The following is a 26256-nucleotide window of genomic DNA, read 5'->3' as shown; positions in this document are numbered from 1 at the left end:
TATCCAAAAGTGAAATCTCACAGTTGTGCCAAGTTGGCTGGATGTCCTTTGGGTGGTGGACCATTCTTGATACACATAGGAAACTGTTGAGTGTGAAAAACCCATCAGCATTGCAGTTCTTTATTTTTGTTACTTTTACCCCTTTTTTGTGGTATCCAATTGATAGTTACAGTCTTGTCTCATCGCTGCACCTCCTGTATGGACGGACGGGGGGCAAAGTCGAGAGCCGTGCGTCCCCCGAAACACAACCCAACCAAGCCGCACTGCTTCTTGACACAATGCCCGCTTAACCCGAAAGCCAGCCGCACCATTGTGTCGGAGAAAACACCGTACACCTGGCGACCGTGTCAGCGTGCACTACGCCCAGGCCCGCCACAGGAGTCGCTAGTGAGCGATGGGACAAGGACATCCCTGCCGGCCAAACTCTCCCCTAACCCAGACGACGCTGGGCCAAATGTGCGCCGCCCCATGGGTCTCCTGGTCGTGGCCGGCTCCTACAGAACCTGGACTCGAACCCAGAATCTCTAGTGGCACAGCTAGCACTGCGATGCAGTGCCTTAGACCACTGAACCAGGGTCTGTAGTGACTCCTCTAGCACTGAGATGCAGTGTCTTAGACCACTGAACCAGGGTCTGTAGTGACTCCTCTAGCACTGAGATGCAGTGCCTTAGACCACTGAACCAGGGTCTGTAGTGACACCTCTAGCACTGAGATGCAGTGTCTTAGACCACTGAACCAGGGTCTGTAGTGACTCCTCTAGCACTGAGATGCAGTGCCTTAGACCACTGAACCAGGGTCTGTAGTGACACCTCTAGCACTGCGATGCAGTGCCTTAGACCACTGCGCCACTCGGGAGGCCCAACGTTGCCGTTCTTGACAGAAACCGGTGCACCTGGCACCTATTACCATACCCCGTTCAAAGACACTTTAATGTTTTGTCTTTCCCATTCATCTTCTGAATAGCACACATACACAGTCCATGTTTGAATTGTCTCAAGTCCTCCTATGACCCTGAGTCCTCCCCCCTCCTCCCCTCCTCCTTCTGACCAAGGGCCGCCCCCCCCTCCTCCCCTCCACCTTCTGACCCTGGGTCCTCCCCCTCCTATGACCCTGGGCCCTCCCCCTCTCATGACCCTGGGCCCTCCTCCCCTACCCCTCCCCCTCTCCCTCCTATGACCCTGGGCCCTCCCCCCTCCTACCCTGCCTCCTATGACCAAGGGCCCTCCCCCTCCTTCTGACCAAGGGCCCTCCCCCCTCCTTCTGACTAAGGGCCCTCCCTCCTCCTATGACCCCGAGTCCTCCCCCTTCTCCAGTAGGCCCGCCCTTTGACCTGCTCTCATGCGTGCCCCCAGGTCTGTCCATGCACACGATGGCAGGAATGGGACCCCTCGTCTCGGGACGGATGACCCTGCACGGCATGGCGCCCACCGCCGTTCACTCTGTTCTCCTTGTCTCCAACCTCAACCCCGATGTGAGTGACCCTCTGTGACCCTGTCAATGTCCCCTCTATCCCCATTGTTTTCGTCCCTAATGGCTCCCTATTCCCTATATAGTGTACTACCTATTCCCTATATAGTGTACTACTTTTGACCAAAGCACAATGGGTTTTGTGTCTAAAGTAGTGCACCACATAGGGTATAGGGGGCCATTAGGGACTTAACGTGTTGAATAGAATTCTGCTGGGTCTTATTGGATTCTTCAGATGAGCAGCATTAGGGCTGAGCTACTGCTGCCTGGCTGGTTGGGTGGCTGGCTGGCTGGGTGAGTGGCTGGCTGGCTGGTTGGGTGGCTGGCTGACTGGCTGGGTGGCTGGCTGGCTGGCTGGTTGGGTGGGTGGCTGGCTGGCTGGCTGGCTGGGTGGGTGGCTGGCTGGGTGGCTGGCTGCCTGGCTGGTTGGGTGGCTGGCTGGGTGGCTGCCTGGCTGGTTGGGTGGCTGCCTGACTAGCTGGGTGGCTGGCTGCCTGGCTGGCTGGTTGGGTTAGTGGGTGCCTGGCTGGTTGGGTGGCTGGCTGGCTGGGTGGCTGGCTGCCTGACTAGCTGGGTGGCTGGCTGCCTGGCTGGGTGGGTGGGTGCCTGGCTGGCTGGTTGGGTGGCTGGCTAGGTGGCTGGCTGGCTGCCTGACTAGCTGGGTGGCTGGCTGGCTGCCTGGCTGGCTGGCTGGCCGGGTGGGTGGGCGGGTGGCTGGCCGGCTGGCTGGCTGCCTGGCTGGGTGGCTTGCTGCATGGCTGGGTGGCTTGCTGCCTGGCCGGCTGGCTGGGGGGGTGGCTGGCTGGGTGGCTTGCTACATCTGATGAAGCCATCAATATGAGACAAGGAAAGGAAATGGAACAGGCTTGGTTGGCTACTGAGCCAATTTAATTAGAGAGCAATGTATATCACACCACACCAGTCTTAACTTAACCAGCTGACTGACTTGCTCATTCTTCTTCCTCTTTCTCCCTGCAGAGCATATCACCACACGAACTGTTCATCCTATTTGGTAAGGAGGCTTGGATTTATTATTGGCTGAAATATATTTATTAGATTTCATAAAGACAAGCATTGAAATGGGACAAATGTAGTAATGGCTTTGGTTGTTAGGCACTGCATAGCCTGCTTGTGTGGCTACTGTGGTTACCGTGACTAACAGTAACCACGGTAATCTGTGATTGGCTGATAAGGATACTTCCTGTCTAACCACTCATCCGGAATCTTCTCTGTTCTGTTCTGTTATATATATATATACACACACACACACACACACACACACACACACACACACACACACACACACACACACACACACACACACACACACACACCTCTATCTCCCTCTAACACAAGGGACTAAACAATGCAGAGAAGTAATGTACTGTATGTGCCTCACACCTCACTGCCCTCCCCCTTCTATCTTTCTCCCCCCTCCTCCCCCCTCTCTCTCCTCCCTCCTCCCCCCTTTCTCTCTGCCCTCCCCTTCTATCTGCCCCCCTTCTATATCTCCCTCCCTCCCCCTCCTCCCCCTCTCTCTCTTCCTCCCCCTCTCTGCCCCCCTTCTCTCTCCCTCCCCCTCCTCCCCCTCTCTCTCTTCCTCCCCCTCTCTGCCCCCCTTCTCTCTCCCTCCCACCTCCTCCCCCTCTCTCTCTTCCTCCCCCTCTCTGCCCCCTTCTCTCTCCCTCCCCCTCCTCCCCCTCTCTCTCTTCCTCCCCCTCTCTGCCCCCCTTCTTTCTCTCCCTCCTCCCTCTCTATCTCTTCCTCCCCTCCCCCCTCTCTGCCCCCTTCTATCTCTCCCTCCCACCTCTCTATCTCTTCCTCCCCTCTCTCTGCCCCCCACTATCTCCCTCCCCCTCCTCCCCCTCTGCTCTCCTTCTATCTCTCCCTCCCCTCCTTCTCTCTCTCTCTAGGGGTGTATGGTGATGTGCATCGGGTCAAGATTCTGTTCAACAAAAAAGAGAATGCCTTAATCCAGATGGCCGACGCTACTCAGGCTCAGCTTGGTGAGCGGACAGAACCTACTGTTATAATACTGAGAGGACAGAACCTACTGTTATAATACTGAGAGGACAGATCCTACTGTTATAATACTGAGAGGACAGAACCTACTGTTATAATACTGAGAGGACAGAACCTACTGTTATAATACTGAGAGGACAGAACCTACTGTTATAATACTGAGAGGACAGAACCTACTGTTATAATACTAAGAGGACAGAACCTACTGTTATAATACTGAGAGGACAGATCCTACTGTTATAATACTGAGAGGACAGAACCTACTGTTATAATACTGAGGACAGATCCTACTATTATATTATTGAGAGGACAGAACCTACTGTTATAATACTGAGAGGACAGAACCTACTGTTATAATACTGAGAGGACAGATCCTACTGTTATAATACTGAGAGGACAGATCCTACTGTTATAATACTGAGAGGACAGAACCTACTGTTATAATACTGAGGACAGATCCTACTGTTATAATACTGAGAGGACAGATCCTACTGTTATAATACTGAGAGGACAGATCCTACTGTTATAATACTGAGGACAGAACCTACTGTTATAATACTGAGAGGACAGATCCTACTGTTATAATACTGAGAGGACAGATCCTACTGTTATAATACTGAGAGGACAGAACCTACTGTTATAATACTGAGGACAGATCCTACTGTTATAATACTGAGAGGACAGATCCTACTGTTATAATACTGAGAGGACAGAACCTACTGTTATAATACTGAGAGGACATAACCTACTGTTATAATACTGAGAGGACAGAACCTACTGTTATAATACTGAGAGGACAGATCCTACTGTTTTAATACTGAGAGGACAGAACCTACTGTTTTAATACTGAGAGGACAGAACCTACTGTTATAATACTGAGAGGACAGAACCTACTGTTTTAATACTGAGAGGACAGAACCTACTGTTATAATACTGAGGACAGATCCTACTGTTATAATACTGAGGACAGATCCTACTGTTATAATACTGAGAGGACAGAACCTACTGTTATAATACTGAGAGGACAGAACCTACTGTTATAATACTGAGAGGACAGATCCTACTGTTATAATACTGAGGACAGATCCTACTGTTATAATACTGAGAGGACAGAACCTACTGTTATAATACTGAGAGGACAGATCCTACTGTTATAATACTGAGAGGACAGAACCTACTGTTATAATACTGAGAGGACAGATCCTACTGTTATAATACTGAGAGGACAGAACCTACTGTTATACTACTGAGAGGACAGAACCTACTGTTATAATACTGAGAGGACAGAACCTACTGTTATAATACTGAGAGGACAGAGCCTACTGTTATAATACTGAGAGGACAGATCCTACTGTTATAATACTGAGAGGACAGAACCTACTGTTATAATACTGAGAGGACAGAACCTACTGTTATAATACTGAGAGGACAGATCCTACTGTTATAATACTGAGAGGACAGAACCTACTGTTATAATACTGAGAGGACAGAACCTACTGTTATAATACTGAGAGGACAGATCCTACTGTTATAATACTGAGAGGACAGAACCTACTGTTATAATACTGAGAGGACAGAACCTACTGTTATAATACTAAGAGGACAGAACCTACTGTTATAATACTGAGAGGACAGATCCTACTGTTATAATACTGAGAGGACAGAACCTACTGTTATAATACTGAGGACAGATCCTACTATTATATTATTGAGAGGACAGAACCTACTGTTATAATACTGAGAGGACAGATCCTACTGTTATAATACTGAGAGGACAGATCCTACTGTTATAATACTGAGAGGACAGAACCTACTGTTATAATACTGAGAGGACAGATCCTACTGTTATAATATTGAGAGGACAGAACCTACTGTTATAATACTGAGAGGACAGATCCTACTGTTATAATACTGAGAGGACAGATCCTACTGTTATAATACTGAGAGGACAGAACCTACTGTTATAATACTGAGAGGACAGATCCTACTGTTATAATACTGAGAGGACAGAACCTACTGTTATAATACTGAGAGGACAGAACCTACTGTTATAATACTGAGAGGACAGAACCTACTGTTATAATACTGAGGACAGAACCTACTGTTATAATACTGAGGACAGATCCTACTGTTATAATACTGAGAGGACAGATCCTACTGTTATAATACTGAGAGGACAGAACCTACTGTTATAATACTGAGAGGACAGAACCTACTGTTATAATACTGAGAGGACAGATCCTACTGTTATAATACTGAGAGGACAGATCCTACTGTTATAATACTGAGAGGACAGAACCCACTGTTATAATACTGAGAGGACAGAACCTACTGTTATAATACTGAGAGGACAGAACCTACTGTTATAATACTGAGAGGACAGAACCTACTGTTATAATACTGAGAGGACAGAACCTACTGTTATAATACTGAGAGGACAGAACCTACTGTTATAATACTGCGGACAGATCCTACTGTTATAATACTGAGAGGACAGATCCTACTGTTATAATACTGAGAGGACAGATCCTACTGTTATAATACTGAGGACAGATCATACTGTTATAATACTGAGAGGACAGAACCTACTGTTATAATACTGAGAGGACAGATCCTACTGTTATAATACTGAGAGGACAGATCCTACTGTTATAATACTGAGAGGACAGAACCTACTGTTATAATACTGAGAGGACAGAACCTACTGTTATAATACTGAGAGGACAGAACCTACTGTTATAATACTGAGAGGACAGATCCTACTGTTATAATACTGAGAGGACAGATCCTACTGTTATAATACTGAGAGGACAGAACCTACTGTTATAATACTGAGAGGACAGAACCTACTGTTATAATACTGAGAGGACAGATCCTACTGTTATAATACTGAGAGGACAGAACCTACTGTTATAATACTGAGGACAGATCCTACTGTTATAATACTGAGAGGACAGATCCTACTGTTATAATACTGAGAGGACAGATCCTACTGTTATAATACTGAGGACAGATCCTACTGTTATAATACTGAGAGGACAGAACCTACTGTTATAATACTGAGAGGACAGAACCTACTGTTATAATACTGAGAGGACAGATCCTACTGTTATAATACTGAGAGGACAGAACCTACTGTTATAATACTGCGGACAGATCCTACTGTTATACTACTGAGAGGACAGATCCTACTGTTATAATACTGAGGACAGATCCTACTGTTATAATACTGAGAGGACAGAACCTACTGTTATAATACTGAGAGGACAGATCCTACTGTTATAATACTGAGAGGACAGATCCTACTGTTATAATACTGAGAGGACAGAACCTACTGTTATAATACTGAGAGGACAGATCCTACTGTTATAATACTGAGGACAGAACCTACTGTTATAATACTGAGGACAGATCATACTGTTATAATACTGAGAGGACAGATCATACTGTTATAATACTGAGAGGACAGATCCTACTGTTATAATACTGAGAGGACAGAACCTACTGTTATAATACTGAGAGGACATAACCTACTGTTATAATACTGAGAGGACAGAACCTACTGTTATAATACTGAGAGGACAGATCCTACTGTTATAATACTGAGGACAGATCCTACTGTTATAATACTGAGAGGACAGAACCTACTGTTATAATACTGAGAGGACAGAACCTACTGTTATAATACTGAGAGGACAGATCCTACTGTTATAATACTGAGAGGACAGAACCTACTGTTATAATACTGAGAGGACAGATCCTACTGTTATAATACTGAGAGGACAGATCCTACTGTTATAATACTGAGAGGACAGAACCTACTGTTATAATACTGAGAGGACAGAACCTACTGTTATAATACTGAGGACAGATCCTACTGTTATAATACTGAGGACAGATCCTACTGTTATAATACTGAGAGGACAGAACCTACTGTTATAATACTGAGAGGACAGAACCTACTGTTATAATACTGAGAGGACAGAACCTACTGTTATAATACTGAGAGGACAGATCCTACTGTTATAATACTGAGAGGACAGATCCTACTGTTATAATACTGAGAGGACAGAACCTACTGTTATAATACTGCGGACAGATCCTACTGTTATACTACTGAGAGGACAGATCCTACTGTTATAATACTGAGGACAGATCCTACTGTTATAATACTGAGAGGACAGAACCTACTGTTATAATACTGAGAGGACAGATCCTACTGTTATAATACTGAGAGGACAGATCCTACTGTTATAATACTGAGAGGACAGAACCTACTGTTATAATACTGAGAGGACAGATCCTACTGTTATAATACTGAGGACAGAACCTACTGTTATAATACTGAGGACAGATCATACTGTTATAATACTGAGAGGACAGATCCTACTGTTATAATACTGAGAGGACAGAACCTACTGGTATAATACTGAGAGGACATAACCTACTGTTATAATACTGAGAGGACACAACCTACTGTTATAATACTGAGAGGACAGATCCTACTGTTATAATACTGAGGACAGATCCTACTGTTATAATACTGAGAGGACAGAACCTACTGTTATAATACTGAGAGGACAGAACCTACTGTTATAATACTGAGAGGACAGATCCTACTGTTATAATACTGAGAGGACAGAACCTACTGTTATAATACTGAGAGGACAGATCCTACTGTTATAATACTGAGAGGACAGATCCTACTGTTATAATACTGAGAGGACAGAACCTACTGTTATAATACTGAGGACAGATCCTACTGTTATAATACTGAGGACAGATCCTACTGTTATAATACTGAGAGGACAGAACCTACTGTTATAATACTGAGAGGACAGAACCTACTGTTATAATACTGAGAGGACAGATCCTACTGTTATAATACTGAGGACAGATCCTACTGTTATAATACTGAGAGGACAGAACCTACTGTTATAATACTGAGAGGACAGATCCTACTGTTATAATACTGAGAGGACAGAACCTACTGTTATAATACTGAGAGGACAGATCCTACTGTTATAATACTGAGAGGACAGAACCTACTGTTATACTACTGAGAGGACAGAACCTACTGTTATAATACTGAGAGGACAGAACCTACTGTTATAATACTGAGAGGACAGAACCTACTGTTATAATACTGAGAGGACAGAACCTACTGTTATAATACTGAGAGGACAGAACCTACTGTTATAATACTGAGAGGACAGAGCCTACTGTTATAATACTGAGAGGACAGATCCTACTGTTATAATACTGAGAGGACAGAACCTACTGTTATAATACTGAGAGGACAGAACCTACTGTTATAATACTGAGAGGACAGATCCTACTGTTATAATACTGAGAGGACAGAACCTACTGTTATAATACTGAGAGGACAGAACCTACTGCTATAATACTGAGAGGACAGAACCTACTGTTATAATACTGAGAGGACAGAACCTACTGTTATAATACTGAGAGGACAGATCCTACTGTTATAATACTGAGAGGACAGAACCTACTGTTATAATACTGCGGACAGATCCTACTGTTATACTACTGAGAGGACAGATCCTACTGTTATAATACTGAGGACAGATCCTACTGTTATAATACTGAGAGGACAGAACCTACTGTTATAATACTGAGAGGACAGATCCTACTGTTATAATACTGAGAGGACAGATCCTACTGTTATAATACTGAGAGGACAGAACCTACTGTTATAATACTGAGGACAGATCCTACTGTTATAATACTGAGGACAGATCCTACTGTTATAATACTGAGAGGACAGATCCTACTGTTATAATACTGAGAGGACAGAACCTACTGTTATAATACTGAGAGGACAGATCCTACTGTTATAATACTGAGGACAGAACCTACTGTTATAATACTGAGGACAGATCATACTGTTATAATACTGAGAGGACAGATCCTACTGTTATAATACTGAGAGGACAGAACCTACTGTTATAATACTGAGAGGACATAACCTACTGTTATAATACTGAGAGGACAGAACCTACTGTTATAATACTGAGAGGACAGATCCTACTGTTATAATACTGAGAGGACAGAACCTACTGTTATAATACTGAGAGGACAGAACCTACTGTTATAATACTGAGAGGACAGATCCTACTGTTATAATACTGAGAGGACAGAACCTACTGTTATAATACTGAGAGGACAGATCCTACTGTTATAATACTGAGAGGACAGAACCTACTGTTATACTACTGAGAGGACAGAACCTACTGTTATAATACTGAGAGGACAGAACCTACTGTTATAATACTGAGAGGACAGAACCTACTGTTATAATACTGAGAGGACAGAACCTACTGTTATAATACTGAGAGGACAGAACCTACTGTTATAATACTGAGAGGACAGAGCCTACTGTTATAATACTGAGAGGACAGATCCTACTGTTATAATACTGAGAGGACAGAACCTACTGTTATAATACTGAGAGGACAGAACCTACTGTTATAATACTGAGAGGACAGATCCTACTGTTATAATACTGAGAGGACAGAACCTACTGTTATAATACTGAGAGGACAGAACCTACTGTTATAATACTGAGAGGACAGATCCTACTGTTATAATACTGAGAGGACAGAACCTACTGTTATAATACTGAGAGGACAGAACCTACTGTTATAATACTGAGAGGACAGAACCTACTGTTATAATACTGAGAGGACAGAACCTACTGTTATAATACTGAGAGGACAGATCCTACTGTTATAATACTGAGAGGACAGAACCTACTGTTATAATACTGAGGACAGATCCTACTGTTATATTATTGAGAGGACAGAACCTACTGTTATAATACTGAGAGGACAGATCCTACTGTTATAATACTGAGAGGACAGATCATACTGTTATAATACTGAGAGGACAGAACCTACTGTTATAATACTGAGAGGACAGATCCTACTGTTATAATATTGAGAGGACAGAACCTACTGTTATAATACTGAGAGGACAGATCCTACTGTTATAATACTGAGAGGACAGATCCTACTGTTATAATACTGAGAGGACAGAACCTACTGTTATAAAACTGAGAGGACAGAACCTACTGTTATAATACTGAGGACAGAACCTACTGTTATAATACTGAGGACAGATCCTACTGTTATAATACTGAGAGGACAGATCCTACTGTTATAATACTGAGAGGACAGAACCTACTGTTATAATACTGAGAGGACAGAACCTACTGTTATAATACTGAGAGGACAGATCCTACTGTTATAATACTGAGAGGACAGATCCTACTGTTATAATACTGAGAGGACAGAACCCACTGTTATAATACTGAGAGGACAGAACCTACTGTTATAATACTGAGAGGACAGAACCTACTGTTATAATACTGAGAGGACAGAACCTACTGTTATAATACTGAGAGGACAGAACCTACTGTTATAATACTGAGAGGACAGAACCTACTGTTATAATACTGAGAGGACAGAACCTACTGTTATAATACTGAGAGGACAGAACCTACTGTTATAATACTGAGAGGACAGAACCTACTGTTATAATACTGAGAGGACAGAACCTACTGTTATAATACTGAGAGGACAGATCCTACTGTTATAATACTGAGAGGACAGAACCTACTGTTATAATACTGCGGACAGATCCTACTGTTATACTACTGAGAGGACAGATCCTACTGTTATAATACTGAGGACAGATCCTACTGTTATAATACTGAGAGGACAGAACCTACTGTTATAATACTGAGAGGACAGATCCTACTGTTATAATACTGAGAGGACAGATCCTACTGTTATAATACTGAGAGGACAGAACCTACTGTTATAATACTGAGAGGACAGATCCTACTGTTATAATACTGAGGACAGAACCTACTGTTATAATACTGAGGACAGATCCTACTGTTATACTACTGAGAGGACAGATCCTACTGTTATAATACTGAGAGGACAGATCCTACTGTTATAATACTGAGAGGACAGAACCTACTGTTATAATACTGAGAGGACAGAACCTACTGTTATAATACTGAGAGGACAGAACCTACTGTTATAATACTGAGAGGACAGATCCTACTGTTATAATACTGAGAGGACAGAACCTACTGTTATAATACTGAGAGGACAGAACCTACTGTTATAATACTGAGAGGACAGATCCTACTGTTATAATACTGAGAGGACAGAACCTACTGTTATAATACTGAGAGGACAGATCCTACTGTTATAATACTGAGAGGACAGAACCTACTGTTATAATACTGAGAGGACAGAACCTACTGTTATAATACTGAGAGGACAGAACCTACTGTTATAATACTGAGAGGACAGATCCTACTGTTATAATACTGAGAGGACAGAACCTACTGTTATAATACTGAGAGGACAGATCCTACTGTTTTAATACTGAGAGGACAGATCCTACTGTGATAATACTGAGAGGACAGAACCTACTGTTATAATACTGAGAGGACAGATCCTACTGTTATAATACTGAGAGGACAGAACCTACTGTTATAATACTGAGAGGACAGATCCTACTGTTATAATACTGAGAGGACAGAACCTACTGTTATAATACTGCGGACAGATCCTACTGTTATAATACTGAGAGGACAGATCCTACTGTTATAATACTGAGAGGACAGAACCTACTGTTATAATACTGAGAGGACAGATCCTACTGTTATAATACTGAGAGGACAGATCCTACTGTTATAATACTGAGGACAGAACCTACTGTTATAATACTGAGAGGACAGAACCTACTGTTATAATACTGAGAGGACAGATCCTACTGTTATAATACTGAGAGGACAGAACCTACTGTTATAATACTGAGAGGACAGATCCTACTGTTATAATACTGAGGACAGAACCTACTGTTATAATACTGAGAGGACAGAACCTACTGTTATAATACTGAGAGGACAGAACCTACTGTTATAATACTGAGAGGACAGAACCTACTGTTATAATACTGAGAGGACAGATCCTACTGTTATAATACTGAGGACAGATCCTACTGTTATAATACTGAGAGGACAGAACCTACTGTTATAATACTGAGAGGACAGATCCTACTGTTATAATACTGAGAGGACAGAACCTACTGTTATAATACTGAGAGGACAGATCCTACTGTTATAATACTGAGAGGACAGAACCTACTGTTATAATACTGAGAGGACAGATCCTACTGTTATAATACTGAGAGGACAGAACCTACTGTTATACTACTGAGAGGACAGAACCTACTGTTATAATACTGAGAGGACAGAACCTACTGTTATAATACTGAGAGGACAGAACCTACTGTTATAATACTGAGAGGACAGAACCTACTGTTATAATACTGAGAGGACAGAACCTACTGTTATAATACTGAGAGGACAGAGCCTACTGTTATAATACTGAGAGGACAGATCCTACTGTTATAATACTGAGAGGACAGAACCTACTGTTATAATACTGAGAGGACAGAACCTACTGTTATAATACTGAGAGGACAGATCCTACTGTTATAATACTGAGAGGACAGAACCTACTGTTATAATACTGAGAGGACAGAACCTACTGTTATAATACTGAGAGGACAGAACCTACTGTTATAATACTGAGAGGACAGATCCTACTGTTATAATACTGAGAGGACAGATCCTACTGTTATAATACTGAGAGAACCTACTGATAATACCTACTGTTATAAAACTGAGAGGACAGAACCTACTGTTATAATACTGAGGACAGAACCTACTGTTATAATACTGAGGACAGATCCTACTGTTATAATACTGAGAGGACAGATCCTACTGTTATAATACTGAGAGGACAGAACCTACTGTTATAATACTGAGAGGACAGATCCTACTGTTATAATACTGAGAGGACAGATCCTACTGTTATAATACTGAGAGGACAGAACCCACTGTTATAATACTGAGAGGACAGAACCTACTGTTATAATACTGAGAGGACAGAACCTACTGTTATAATACTGAGAGGACAGAACCTACTGTTATAATACTGAGAGGACAGAACCTACTGTTATAATACTGAGAGGACAGAACCTACTGTTATAATACTGAGAGGACAGAACCTACTGTTATAATACTGAGAGGACAGATCCTACTGTTATAATACTGAGAGGACAGAACCTACTGTTATAATACTGAGAGGACAGATCCTACTGTTATAATACTGAGAGGACAGAACCTACTGTTATAATACTGAGAGGACAGATCCTACTGTTATACTACTGAGAGGACAGATCCTACTGTTATAATACTGAGGACAGATCCTACTGTTATAATACTGAGAGGACAGAACCTACTGTTATAATACTGAGAGGACAGATCCTACTGTTATAATACTGAGAGGACAGATCCTACTGTTATAATACTGAGAGGACAGAACCTACTGTTATAATACTGAGAGGACAGAACCTACTGTTATAATACTGAGGACAGAACCTACTGTTATAATACTGAGGACAGATCCTACTGTTATACTACTGAGAGGACAGATCCTACTGTTATAATACTGAGAGGACAGATCCTACTGTTATAATACTGAGAGGACAGAACCTACTGTTATAATACTGAGAGGACAGAACCTACTGTTATAATACTGAGAGGACAGAACCTACTGTTATAATACTGAGAGGACAGATCCTACTGTTATAATACTGAGAGGACAGAACCTACTGTTATAATACTGAGAGGACAGAACCTACTGTTATAATACTGAGAGGACAGATCCTACTGTTATAATACTGAGAGGACAGAACCTACTGTTATAATACTGAGAGGACAGATCCTACTGTTATAATACTGAGAGGACAGAACCTACTGTTATAATACTGAGAGGACAGAACCTACTGTTATAATACTGAGAGGACAGAACCTACTGTTATAATACTGAGAGGACAGATCCTACTGTTATAATACTGAGAGGACAGAACCTACTGTTATAATACTGAGAGGACAGATCCTACTGTTTTAATACTGAGAGGACAGATCCTACTGTGATAATACTGAGAGGACAGAACCTACTGTTATAATACTGAGAGGACAGATCCTACTGTTATAATACTGAGAGGACAGAACCTACTGTTATAATACTGAGAGGACAGATCCTACTGTTATAATACTGAGAGGACAGAACCTACTGTTATAATACTGCGGACAGATCCTACTGTTATAATACTGAGAGGACAGATCCTACTGTTATAATACTGAGAGGACAGAACCTACTGTTATAATACTGAGAGGACAGATCCTACTGTTATAATACTGAGAGGACAGATCCTACTGTTATAATACTGAGGACAGAACCTACTGTTATAATACTGAGAGGACAGAACCTACTGTTATAATACTGAGAGGACAGATCCTACTGTTATAATACTGAGAGGACAGAACCTACTGTTATAATACTGAGAGGACAGATCCTACTGTTATAATACTGAGGACAGAACCTACTGTTATAATACTGAGAGGACAGAACCTACTGTTATAATACTGAGAGGACAGAACCTACTGTTATAATACTGAGAGGACAGAACCTACTGTTATAATACTGAGAGGACAGATCCTACTGTTATAATACTGAGGACAGATCCTACTGTTATAATACTGAGAGGACAGAACCTACTGTTATAATACTGAGAGGACAGATCCTACTGTTATAATACTGAGAGGACAGAACCTACTGTTATAATACTGAGAGGACAGATCCTACTGTTATAATACTGAGAGGACAGAACCTACTGTTATAATACTGAGAGGACAGAACCTACTGTTATAATACTGAGAGGACAGAACCTACTGTTATAATACTGAGAGGACAGAGCCTACTGTTATAATACTGAGAGGACAGATCCTACTGTTATAATACTGAGAGGACAGAACCTACTGTTATAATACTGAGAGGACAGAACCTACTGTTATAATACTGAGAGGACAGATCCTACTGTTATAATACTGAGAGGACAGAACCTACTGTTATAATACTGAGAGGACAGAACCTACTGCTATAATACTGAGAGGACAGAACCTACTGTTATAATACTGAGAGGACAGAACCTACTGTTATAATACTGAGAGGACAGATCCTACTGTTATAATACTGAGAGGACAGAACCTACTGTTATAATACTGCGGACAGATCCTACTGTTATACTACTGAGAGGACAGATCCTACTGTTATAATACTGAGGACAGATCCTACTGTTATAATACTGAGAGGACAGAACCTACTGTTATAATACTGAGAGGACAGATCCTACTGTTATAATACTGAGAGGACAGATCCTACTGTTATAATACTGAGAGGACAGAACCTACTGTTATAATACTGAGGACAGATCCTACTGTTATAATACTGAGGACAGATCCTACTGTTATAATACTGAGAGGACAGATCCTACTGTTATAATACTGAGAGGACAGAACCTACTGTTATAATACTGAGAGGACAGATCCTACTGTTATAATACTGAGGACAGAACCTACTGTTATAATACTGAGGACAGATCATACTGTTATAATACTGAGAGGACAGATCCTACTGTTATAATACTGAGAGGACAGAACCTACTGTTATAATACTGAGAGGACATAACCTACTGTTATAATACTGAGAGGACAGAACCTACTGTTATAATACTGAGAGGACAGATCCTACTGTTATAATACTGAGAGGACAGAACCTACTGTTATAATACTGAGAGGACAGAACCTACTGTTATAATACTGAGAGGACAGATCCTACTGTTATAATACTGAGAGGACAGAACCTACTGTTATAATACTGAGAGGACAGATCCTACTGTTATAATACTGAGAGGACAGAACCTACTGTTATACTACTGAGAGGACAGAACCTACTGTTATAATACTGAGAGGACAGAACCTACTGTTATAATACTGAGAGGACAGAACCTACTGTTATAATACTGAGAGGACAGAACCTACTGTTATAATACTGAGAGGACAGAACCTACTGTTATAATACTGAGAGGACAGAGCCTACTGTTATAATACTGAGAGGACAGATCCTACTGTTATAATACTGAGAGGACAGAACCTACTGTTATAATACTGAGAGGACAGAACCTACTGTTATAATACTGAGAGGACAGATCCTACTGTTATAATACTGAGAGGACAGAACCTACTGTTATAATACTGAGAGGACAGAACCTACTGTTATAATACTGAGAGGACAGATCCTACTGTTATAATACTGAGAGGACAGAACCTACTGTTATAATACTGAGAGGACAGAACCTACTGTTATAATACTGAGAGGACAGAACCTACTGTTATAATACTGAGAGGACAGAACCTACTGTTATAATACTGAGAGGACAGATCCTACTGTTATAATACTGAGAGGACAGAACCTACTGTTATAATACTGAGGACAGATCCTACTGTTATATTATTGAGAGGACAGAACCTACTGTTATAATACTGAGAGGACAGATCCTACTGTTATAATACTGAGAGGACAGATCATACTGTTATAATACTGAGAGGACAGAACCTACTGTTATAATACTGAGAGGACAGATCCTACTGTTATAATATTGAGAGGACAGAACCTACTGTTATAATACTGAGAGGACAGATCCTACTGTTATAATACTGAGAGGACAGATCCTACTGTTATAATACTGAGAGGACAGAACCTACTGTTATAAAACTGAGAGGACAGAACCTACTGTTATAATACTGAGGACAGAACCTACTGTTATAATACTGAGGACAGATCCTACTGTTATAATACTGAGAGGACAGATCCTACTGTTATAATACTGAGAGGACAGAACCTACTGTTATAATACTGAGAGGACAGAACCTACTGTTATAATACTGAGAGGACAGATCCTACTGTTATAATACTGAGAGGACAGATCCTACTGTTATAATACTGAGAGGACAGAACCCACTGTTATAATACTGAGAGGACAGAACCTACTGTTATAATACTGAGAGGACAGAACCTACTGTTATAATACTGAGAGGACAGAACCTACTGTTATAATACTGAGAGGACAGAACCTACTGTTATAATACTGAGAGGACAGAACCTACTGTTATAATACTGAGAGGACAGAACCTACTGTTATAATACTGAGAGGACAGAACCTACTGTTATAATACTGAGAGGACAGAACCTACTGTTATAATACTGAGAGGACAGAACCTACTGTTATAATACTGAGAGGACAGATCCTACTGTTATAATACTGAGAGGACAGAACCTACTGTTATAATACTGCGGACAGATCCTACTGTTATACTACTGAGAGGACAGATCCTACTGTTATAATACTGAGGACAGATCCTACTGTTATAATACTGAGAGGACAGAACCTACTGTTATAATACTGAGAGGACAGATCCTACTGTTATAATACTGAGAGGACAGATCCTACTGTTATAATACTGAGAGGACAGAACCTACTGTTATAATACTGAGAGGACAGATCCTACTGTTATAATACTGAGGACAGAACCTACTGTTATAATACTGAGGACAGATCCTACTGTTATACTACTGAGAGGACAGATCCTACTGTTATAATACTGAGAGGACAGATCCTACTGTTATAATACTGAGAGGACAGAACCTACTGTTATAATACTGAGAGGACAGAACCTACTGTTATAATACTGAGAGGACAGAACCTACTGTTATAATACTGAGAGGACAGATCCTACTGTTATAATACTGAGAGGACAGAACCTACTGTTATAATACTGAGAGGACAGAACCTACTGTTATAATACTGAGAGGACAGATCCTACTGTTATAATACTGAGAGGACAGAACCTACTGTTATAATACTGAGAGGACAGATCCTACTGTTATAATACTGAGAGGACAGAACCTACTGTTATAATACTGAGAGGACAGAACCTACTGTTATAATACTGAGAGGACAGAACCTACTGTTATAATACTGAGAGGACAGAACCTACTGTTATAATACTGAGAGGACAGATCCTACTGTTATAATACTGAGAGGACAGAACCTACTGTTATAATACTGAGAGGACAGATCCTACTGTTTTAATACTGAGAGGACAGATCCTACTGTGATAATACTGAGAGGACAGAACCTACTGTTATAATACTGAGAGGACAGATCCTACTGTTATAATACTGAGAGGACAGAACCTACTGTTATAATACTGAGAGGACAGATCCTACTGTTATAATACTGAGAGGACAGAACCTACTGTTATAATACTGCGGACAGATCCTACTGTTATAATACTGAGAGGACAGATCCTACTGTTATAATACTGAGAGGACAGAACCTACTGTTATAATACTGAGAGGACAGATCCTACTGTTATAATACTGAGAGGACAGATCCTACTGTTATAATACTGAGGACAGAACCTACTGTTATAATACTGAGAGGACAGAACCTACTGTTATAATACTGAGAGGACAGATCCTACTGTTATAATACTGAGAGGACAGAACCTACTGTTATAATACTGAGAGGACAGATCCTACTGTTATAATACTGAGGACAGAACCTACTGTTATAATACTGAGAGGACAGAACCTACTGTTATAATACTGAGAGGACAGATCCTACTGTTATAATACTGAGAGGACAGAACCTACTGTTATAATACTGAGAGGACAGAACCTACTGTTATAATACTGAGAGGACAGATCCTACTGTTATAATACTGAGAGGACAGAACCTACTGTTATAATACTGAGAGGACAGATCCTACTGTTATAATACTGAGAGGACAGAACCTACTGTTATAATACTGAGAGGACAGATCCTACTGTTATAATACTGAGAGGACAGATCCTACTGTTATAATACTGAGAGGACAGAACCTACTGTTATAATACTGAGAGGACAGAACCTACTGTTATAATACTGAGAGGACAGATCCTACTGTTATAATACTGAGAGGACAGAACCTACTGTTATAATACTGAGAGGACAGATCCTACTGTTATAATACTGAGGACAGAACCTACTGTTATAATACTGAGAGGACAGAACCTACTGTTATAATACTGAGAGGACAGATCCTACTGTTATAATACTGAGAGGACAGAACCTACTGTTATAATACTGAGAGGACAGATCCTACTGTTATAATACTGAGAGGACAGAACCTACTGTTATAATACTGAGAGGACAGAACCTACTGTTATAATACTGAGAGGACAGATCCTACTGTTATAATACTGAGAGGACAGAACCTACTGTTATAATACTGAGAGGACAGATCCTACTGTTATAATACTGAGAGGACAGAACCTACTGTTATAATACTGAGAGGACAGAACCTACTGTTATAATACTGAGAGGACAGAACCTACTGTTATAATACTGAGAGGACAGAACCTACTGTTATAATACTGAGAGGACAGATCCTACTGTTATAATACTGAGAGGACAGAACCTACTGTTATAATACTGAGAGGACAGAACCTACTGTTATAATACTGAGAGGACAGAACCTACTGTTATAATACTGAGAGGACAGAACCTACTGTTATAATACTGAGAGGACAGAACCTACTGTTATAATACTGAGAGGACAGAACCTACTGTTATAATACTGAGAGGACAGATCCTACTGTTATAATACTGAGAGGACAGAACCTACTGTTATAATACTGAGAGGACAGAACCTACTGTTATAATACTGAGAGGACAGAACCTACTGTTATAATACTGAGAGGACAGAACCTACTGTTATAATACTGAGAGGACAGATCCTACTGTTATAATACTGAGAGGACAGAACCTACTGTTATAATACTGAGGACAGATCCTACTGTTATAATACTGAGGACAGATCCTACTGTTATAATACTGAGGACAGAACCTACTGTTATAATACTGAGGACAGATCCTACTGTTATAATACTGAGGACAGATCCTACTGTTATAATACTGAGAGGACAGAACCTACTGTTATAATACTGAGAGGACAGAACCTACTGTTATAATACTGAGAGGACAGATCCTACTGTTATAATACTGAGAGGACAGATCCTACTGTTATAATACTGAGAGGACAGAACCTACTGTTATAATACTGAGAGGAAAGAACCTACTGTTATAATACTGAGAGGACAGATCCTACTGTTATAATACTGAGAGGACAGAACCTACTGTTATAATACTGAGAGGACAGATCCTACTGTTATAATACTGAGAGGACAGAACCTACTGTTATAATACTGAGAGGACAGATCCTACTGTTATAATACTGAGAGGACAGATCCTACTGTTATAATACTGAGAGGACAGAACCTACTGTTATAATACTGCGGACAGATCCTACTGTTATAATACTGAGGACAGAACCTACTGTTATAATACTGAGAGGACAGAACCTACTGTTATAATACTGAGAGGACAGATCCTACTGTTATAATACTGAGAGGACAGAACCTACTGTTATAATACTGAGAGGACAGATCCTACTGTTATAATACTGAGGACAGAACCTACTGTTATAATACTGAGAGGACAGAACCTACTGTTATAATACTGAGAGGACAGATCCTACTGTTATAATACTGAGAGGACAGAACCTACTGTTATAATACTGAGGACAGATCCTACTGTTATAATACTGAGAGGACAGAACCTACTGTTATAATACTGAGAGGACAGAACCTACTGTTATAATACTGAGAGGACAGAACCTACTGTTATAATACTGAGAGGACAGATCCTACTGTTATAATACTGAGAGGACAGAACCTACTGTTATAATACTGAGAGGACAGAACCTACTGTTATAATACTGAGAGGACAGAACCTACTGTTATAATACTGAGAGGACAGAACCTACTGTTATAATACTGAGAGGACAGAACCTACTGTTATAATACTGAGAGGACAGAACCTACTGTTATAATACTGAGAGGACAGATCCTACTGTTATAATACTGAGAGGACAGATCCTACTGTTATAATACTGAGAGGACAGAACCTACTGTTATAATACTGAGAGGACAGAACCTACTGTTATAATACTGAGAGGACAGATCCTACTGTTATAATACTGAGAGGACAGAACCTACTGTTATAATACTGAGGACAGATCCTACTGTTATAATACTGAGGACAGATCCTACTGTTATAATACTGAGGACAGAACCTACTGTTATAATACTGAGGACAGATCCTACTGTTATAATACTGAGGACAGATCCTACTGTTATAATACTGAGAGGACAGAACCTACTGTTATAATACTGAGAGGACAGAACCTTCTGTTATAATACTGAGAGGACAGATCCTACTGTTATAATACTGAGAGGACAGATCCTACTGTTATAATACTGAGAGGACAGAACCTACTGTTATAATACTGAGAGGAAAGAACCTACTGTTATAATACTGAGAGGACAGATCCTACTGTTATAATACTGAGAGGACAGAACCTACTGTTATAATACTGAGAGGACAGAACCTACTGTTATAATACTGAGAGGACAGATCCTACTGTTATAATACTGAGAGGACAGAACCTACTGTTATAATACTGAGAGGACAGATCCTACTGTTATAATACTGAGAGGACAGAACCTACTGTTATAATACTGAGAGGACAGATCCTACTGTTATAATACTGAGAGGACAGAACCTACTGTTATAATACTGAGAGGACAGAACCTACTGTTATAATACTGAGAGGACAGAACCTACTGTTATAATACTGAGAGGACAGAACCTACTGTTATAATACTGAGAGGACAGATCCTACTGTTATAATACTGAGAGGACAGAACCTACTGTTATAATACTGAGAGGACAGAACCTACTGTTATAATACTGAGAGGACAGAACCTACTGTTATAATACTGAGAGGACAGATCCTACTGTTATAATACTGAGAGGACAGAACCTACTGTTATAATACTACCTACTGTTATACTACTGAGAGGACAGATCCTACTGTTATAATACTGAGGACAGATCCTACTGTTATAATACTGAGAGGACAGAACCTACTGTTATAATACTGAGAGGACAGAACCTACTGTTATAATACTGAGAGGACAGATCCTACTGTTATAATACTGAGAGGACAGAACCTACTGTTATAATACTGAGAGGACAGATCCTACTGTTATAATACTGAGAGGACAGAACCTACTGTTATAATACTGAGGACAGATCCTACTGTTATAATACTGAGAGGACAGATCCTACTGTTATAATACTGAGAGGACAGAACCTACTGTTATAATACTGAGAGGACAGATCCTACTGTTATAATACTGAGAGGACAGAACCTACTGTTATAATACTGAGAGGACAGAACCTACTGTTATAATACTGAGAGGACAGAACCTACTGTTATAATACTGAGAGGACAGATCCTACTGTTATAATACTGAGAGGACAGATCCTACTGTTATAATACTGAGAGGACAGAACCTACTGTTATAATACTGAGAGGACAGATCCTACTGTTATAATACTGAGAGGACAGAACCTACTGTTATAATACTGAGAGGACAGAACCTACTGTTATAATACTGAGAGGACAGAACCTACTGTTATAATACTGAGAGGACAGATCCTACTGTTATAATACTGAGAGGACAGAACCTACTGTTATAATACTGAGAGGACAGATCCTACTGTTATAATACTGAGAGGACAGAACCTACTGTTATAATACTGAGAGGACAGAACCTACTGTTATAATACTGAGAGGACAGAACCTACTGTTATAATACTGAGAGGACAGAACCTACTGTTATAATACTGAGAGGACAGATCCTACTGTTATAATACTGAGAGGACAGAACCTACTGTTATAATACTGAGAGGACAGATCCTACTGTTATAATACTGAGAGGACAGATCCTACTGTTATAATACTGAGAGGACAGAACCTACTGTTATAATACTGAGAGGACAGATCCTACTGTTATAATACTGAGAGGACAGAACCTACTGTTATAATACTGAGAGGACAGATCCTACTGTTATAATACTGAGAGGACAGAACCTACTGTTATAATACTGCTACAGATCCTACTGTTATAATACTGAGAGGACAGATCCTACTGTTATAATACTGAGAGGACAGAACCTACTGTTATAATACTGAGAGGACAGATCCTACTGTTATAATACTGAGAGGACAGATCCTACTGTTATAATACTGAGGACAGAACCTACTGTTATAATACTGAGAGGACAGAACCTACTGTTATAATACTGAGAGGACAGATCCTACTGTTATAATACTGAGAGGACAGAACCTACTGTTATAATACTGAGAGGACAGATCCTACTGTTATAATACTGAGGACAGAACCTACTGTTATAATACTGAGAGGACAGAACCTACTGTTATAATACTGAGAGGACAGATCCTACTGTTATAATACTGAGAGGACAGAACCTACTGTTATAATACTGAGAGGACAGAACCTACTGTTATAATACTGAGAGGACAGATCCTACTGTTATAATACTGAGAGGACAGAACCTACTGTTATAATACTGAGAGGACAGATCCTACTGTTATAATACTGAGAGGACAGAACCTACTGTTATAATACTGCGGACAGATCCTACTGTTATAATACTGAGAGGACAGATCCTACTGTTATAATACTGAGAGGACAGAACCTACTGTTATAATACTGAGAGGACAGATCCTACTGTTATAATACTGAGAGGACAGATCCTACTGTTATAATACTGAGAGGACAGAACCTACTGTTATAATACTGCGGACAGATCCTACTGTTATAATACTGAGGACAGAACCTACTGTTATAATACTGAGAGGACAGAACCTACTGTTATAATACTGAGAGGACAGATCCTACTGTTATAATACTGAGAGGACAGAACCTACTGTTATAATACTGAGAGGACAGAACCTACTGTTATAATACTGAGAGGACAGAACCTACTGTTATAATACTGAGAGGACAGATCCTACTGTTATAATACTGAGAGGACAGAACCTACTGTTATAATACTGAGAGGACAGAACCTACTGTTATAATACTGAGGACAGAACCTACTGTTATAATACTGAGAGGACAGAACCTACTGTTATAATACTGAGAGGACAGAACCTACTGTTATAATACTGAGAGGACAGAACCTACTGTTATAATACTGAGAGGACAGAACCTACTGTTATAATACTGAGAGGACAGAACCTACTGTTATAATACTGAGAGGACAGAACCTACTGTTATAATACTGAGAGGACAGAACCTACTGTTATAATACTGAGAGGACAGAACCTACTGTTATAATACTGAGAGGACAGATCCTACTGTTATAATACTGAGAGGACAGAACCTACTGTTATAATACTGAGAGGACAGAACCTACTGTTATAATACTGAGAGGACAGAACCTACTGTTATAATACTGAGAGGACAGAACCTACTGTTATAATACTGAGAGGACAGAACCTACTGTTATAATACTGAGAGGACAGAACCTACTGTTATAATACTGAGAGGACAGATCCTACTGTTATAATACTGAGAGGACAGATCCTACTGTTATAATACTGAGAGGACAGAACCTACTGTTATAATACTGAGATGACAGATCCTACTGTTATAATACTGAGGACAGAACCTACTGTTATAATACTGAGGACAGATCCTACTGTTATACTACTGAGAGGACAGATCCTACTGTTATAATACTGAGAGGACAGAACCTACTGTTATAATACTGAGAGGACAGATCCTACTGTTATAATACTGAGAGGACAGAACCTACTGTTATAATACTGAGAGGACAGAACCTACTGTTATAATACTGAGAGGACAGAACCTACTGTTATAATACTGAGAGGACAGAACCTACTGTTATAATACTGAGAGGACAGATCCTACTGTTATAATACTGAGAGGACAGAACCTACTGTTATAATACTGAGAGGACAGAACCTACTGTTATAATACTGAGAGGACAGAACCTACTGTTATAATACTGAGAGGACAGAACCTACTGTTATAATACTGAGAGGACAGAACCTACTGTTATAATACTGAGAGGACAGATCCTACTGTTATAATACTGAGAGGACAGAACCTACTGTTATAATACTGAGAGGACAGATCCTACTGTTATAATACTGAGAGGACAGAACCTACTGTTATAATACTGAGAGGACAGAACCTACTGTTATAATACTGAGAGGACAGATCCTACTGTTATAATACTGAGAGGACAGAACCTACTGTTATAATACTGAGAGGACAGATCCTACTGTTATAATACTGAGAGGACAGAACCTACTGTTATAATACTGAGGACAGATCCTACTGTTATAATACTGAGAGGACAGATCCTACTGTTATAATACTGAGAGGACAGAACCTACTGTTATAATACTGAGAGGACAGATCCTACTGTTATAATACTGAGAGGACAGATCCTACTGTTATAATACTGAGGACAGAACCTACTGTTATAATACTGAGAGGACAGAACCTACTGTTATAATACTGAGAGGACAGATCCTACTGTTATAATACTGAGAGGACAGAACCTACTGTTATAATACTGAGAGGACAGAACCTACTGTTATAATACTGAGAGGACAGAACCTACTGTTATAATACTGAGAGGACAGAACCTACTGTTATAATACTGAGAGGACAGAACCTACTGTTATAATACTGAGAGGACAGAACCTACTGTTATAATACTGAGAGGACAGAACCT

At 40.4% G+C, this 26256-nt stretch overlaps 1 protein-coding gene across 12 annotated transcripts in view; it reads left to right on the top strand.

Annotated features, from left to right (window-relative positions):
- Positions 1 to 26256, top strand: part of LOC118380907 (polypyrimidine tract-binding protein 3-like) — a 151092-nt gene that overhangs the window by 107157 nt on the left and 17679 nt on the right. For all 12 annotated transcript variants that reach the window (XM_052517518.1, XM_052517521.1, XM_052517520.1 and 9 more), the window contains 3 exons: positions 1353 to 1471; positions 2446 to 2479; positions 3381 to 3473. In XM_052517518.1, the coding sequence (XP_052373478.1) occupies positions 1353 to 1471; positions 2446 to 2479; positions 3381 to 3473 (246 nt within the window). The remainder of the gene's footprint in view (positions 1 to 1352; positions 1472 to 2445; positions 2480 to 3380; positions 3474 to 26256) is intronic.

The sequence above is a fragment of the Oncorhynchus keta genome, unplaced genomic scaffold (genome assembly GCF_023373465.1).
Source record: "Oncorhynchus keta strain PuntledgeMale-10-30-2019 unplaced genomic scaffold, Oket_V2 Un_scaffold_8424_pilon_pilon, whole genome shotgun sequence".
In the NCBI taxonomy this organism is placed as follows: domain Eukaryota; kingdom Metazoa; phylum Chordata; class Actinopteri; order Salmoniformes; family Salmonidae; genus Oncorhynchus; species Oncorhynchus keta.
This window is presented reverse-complemented; position numbering and strand designations above follow the sequence as displayed.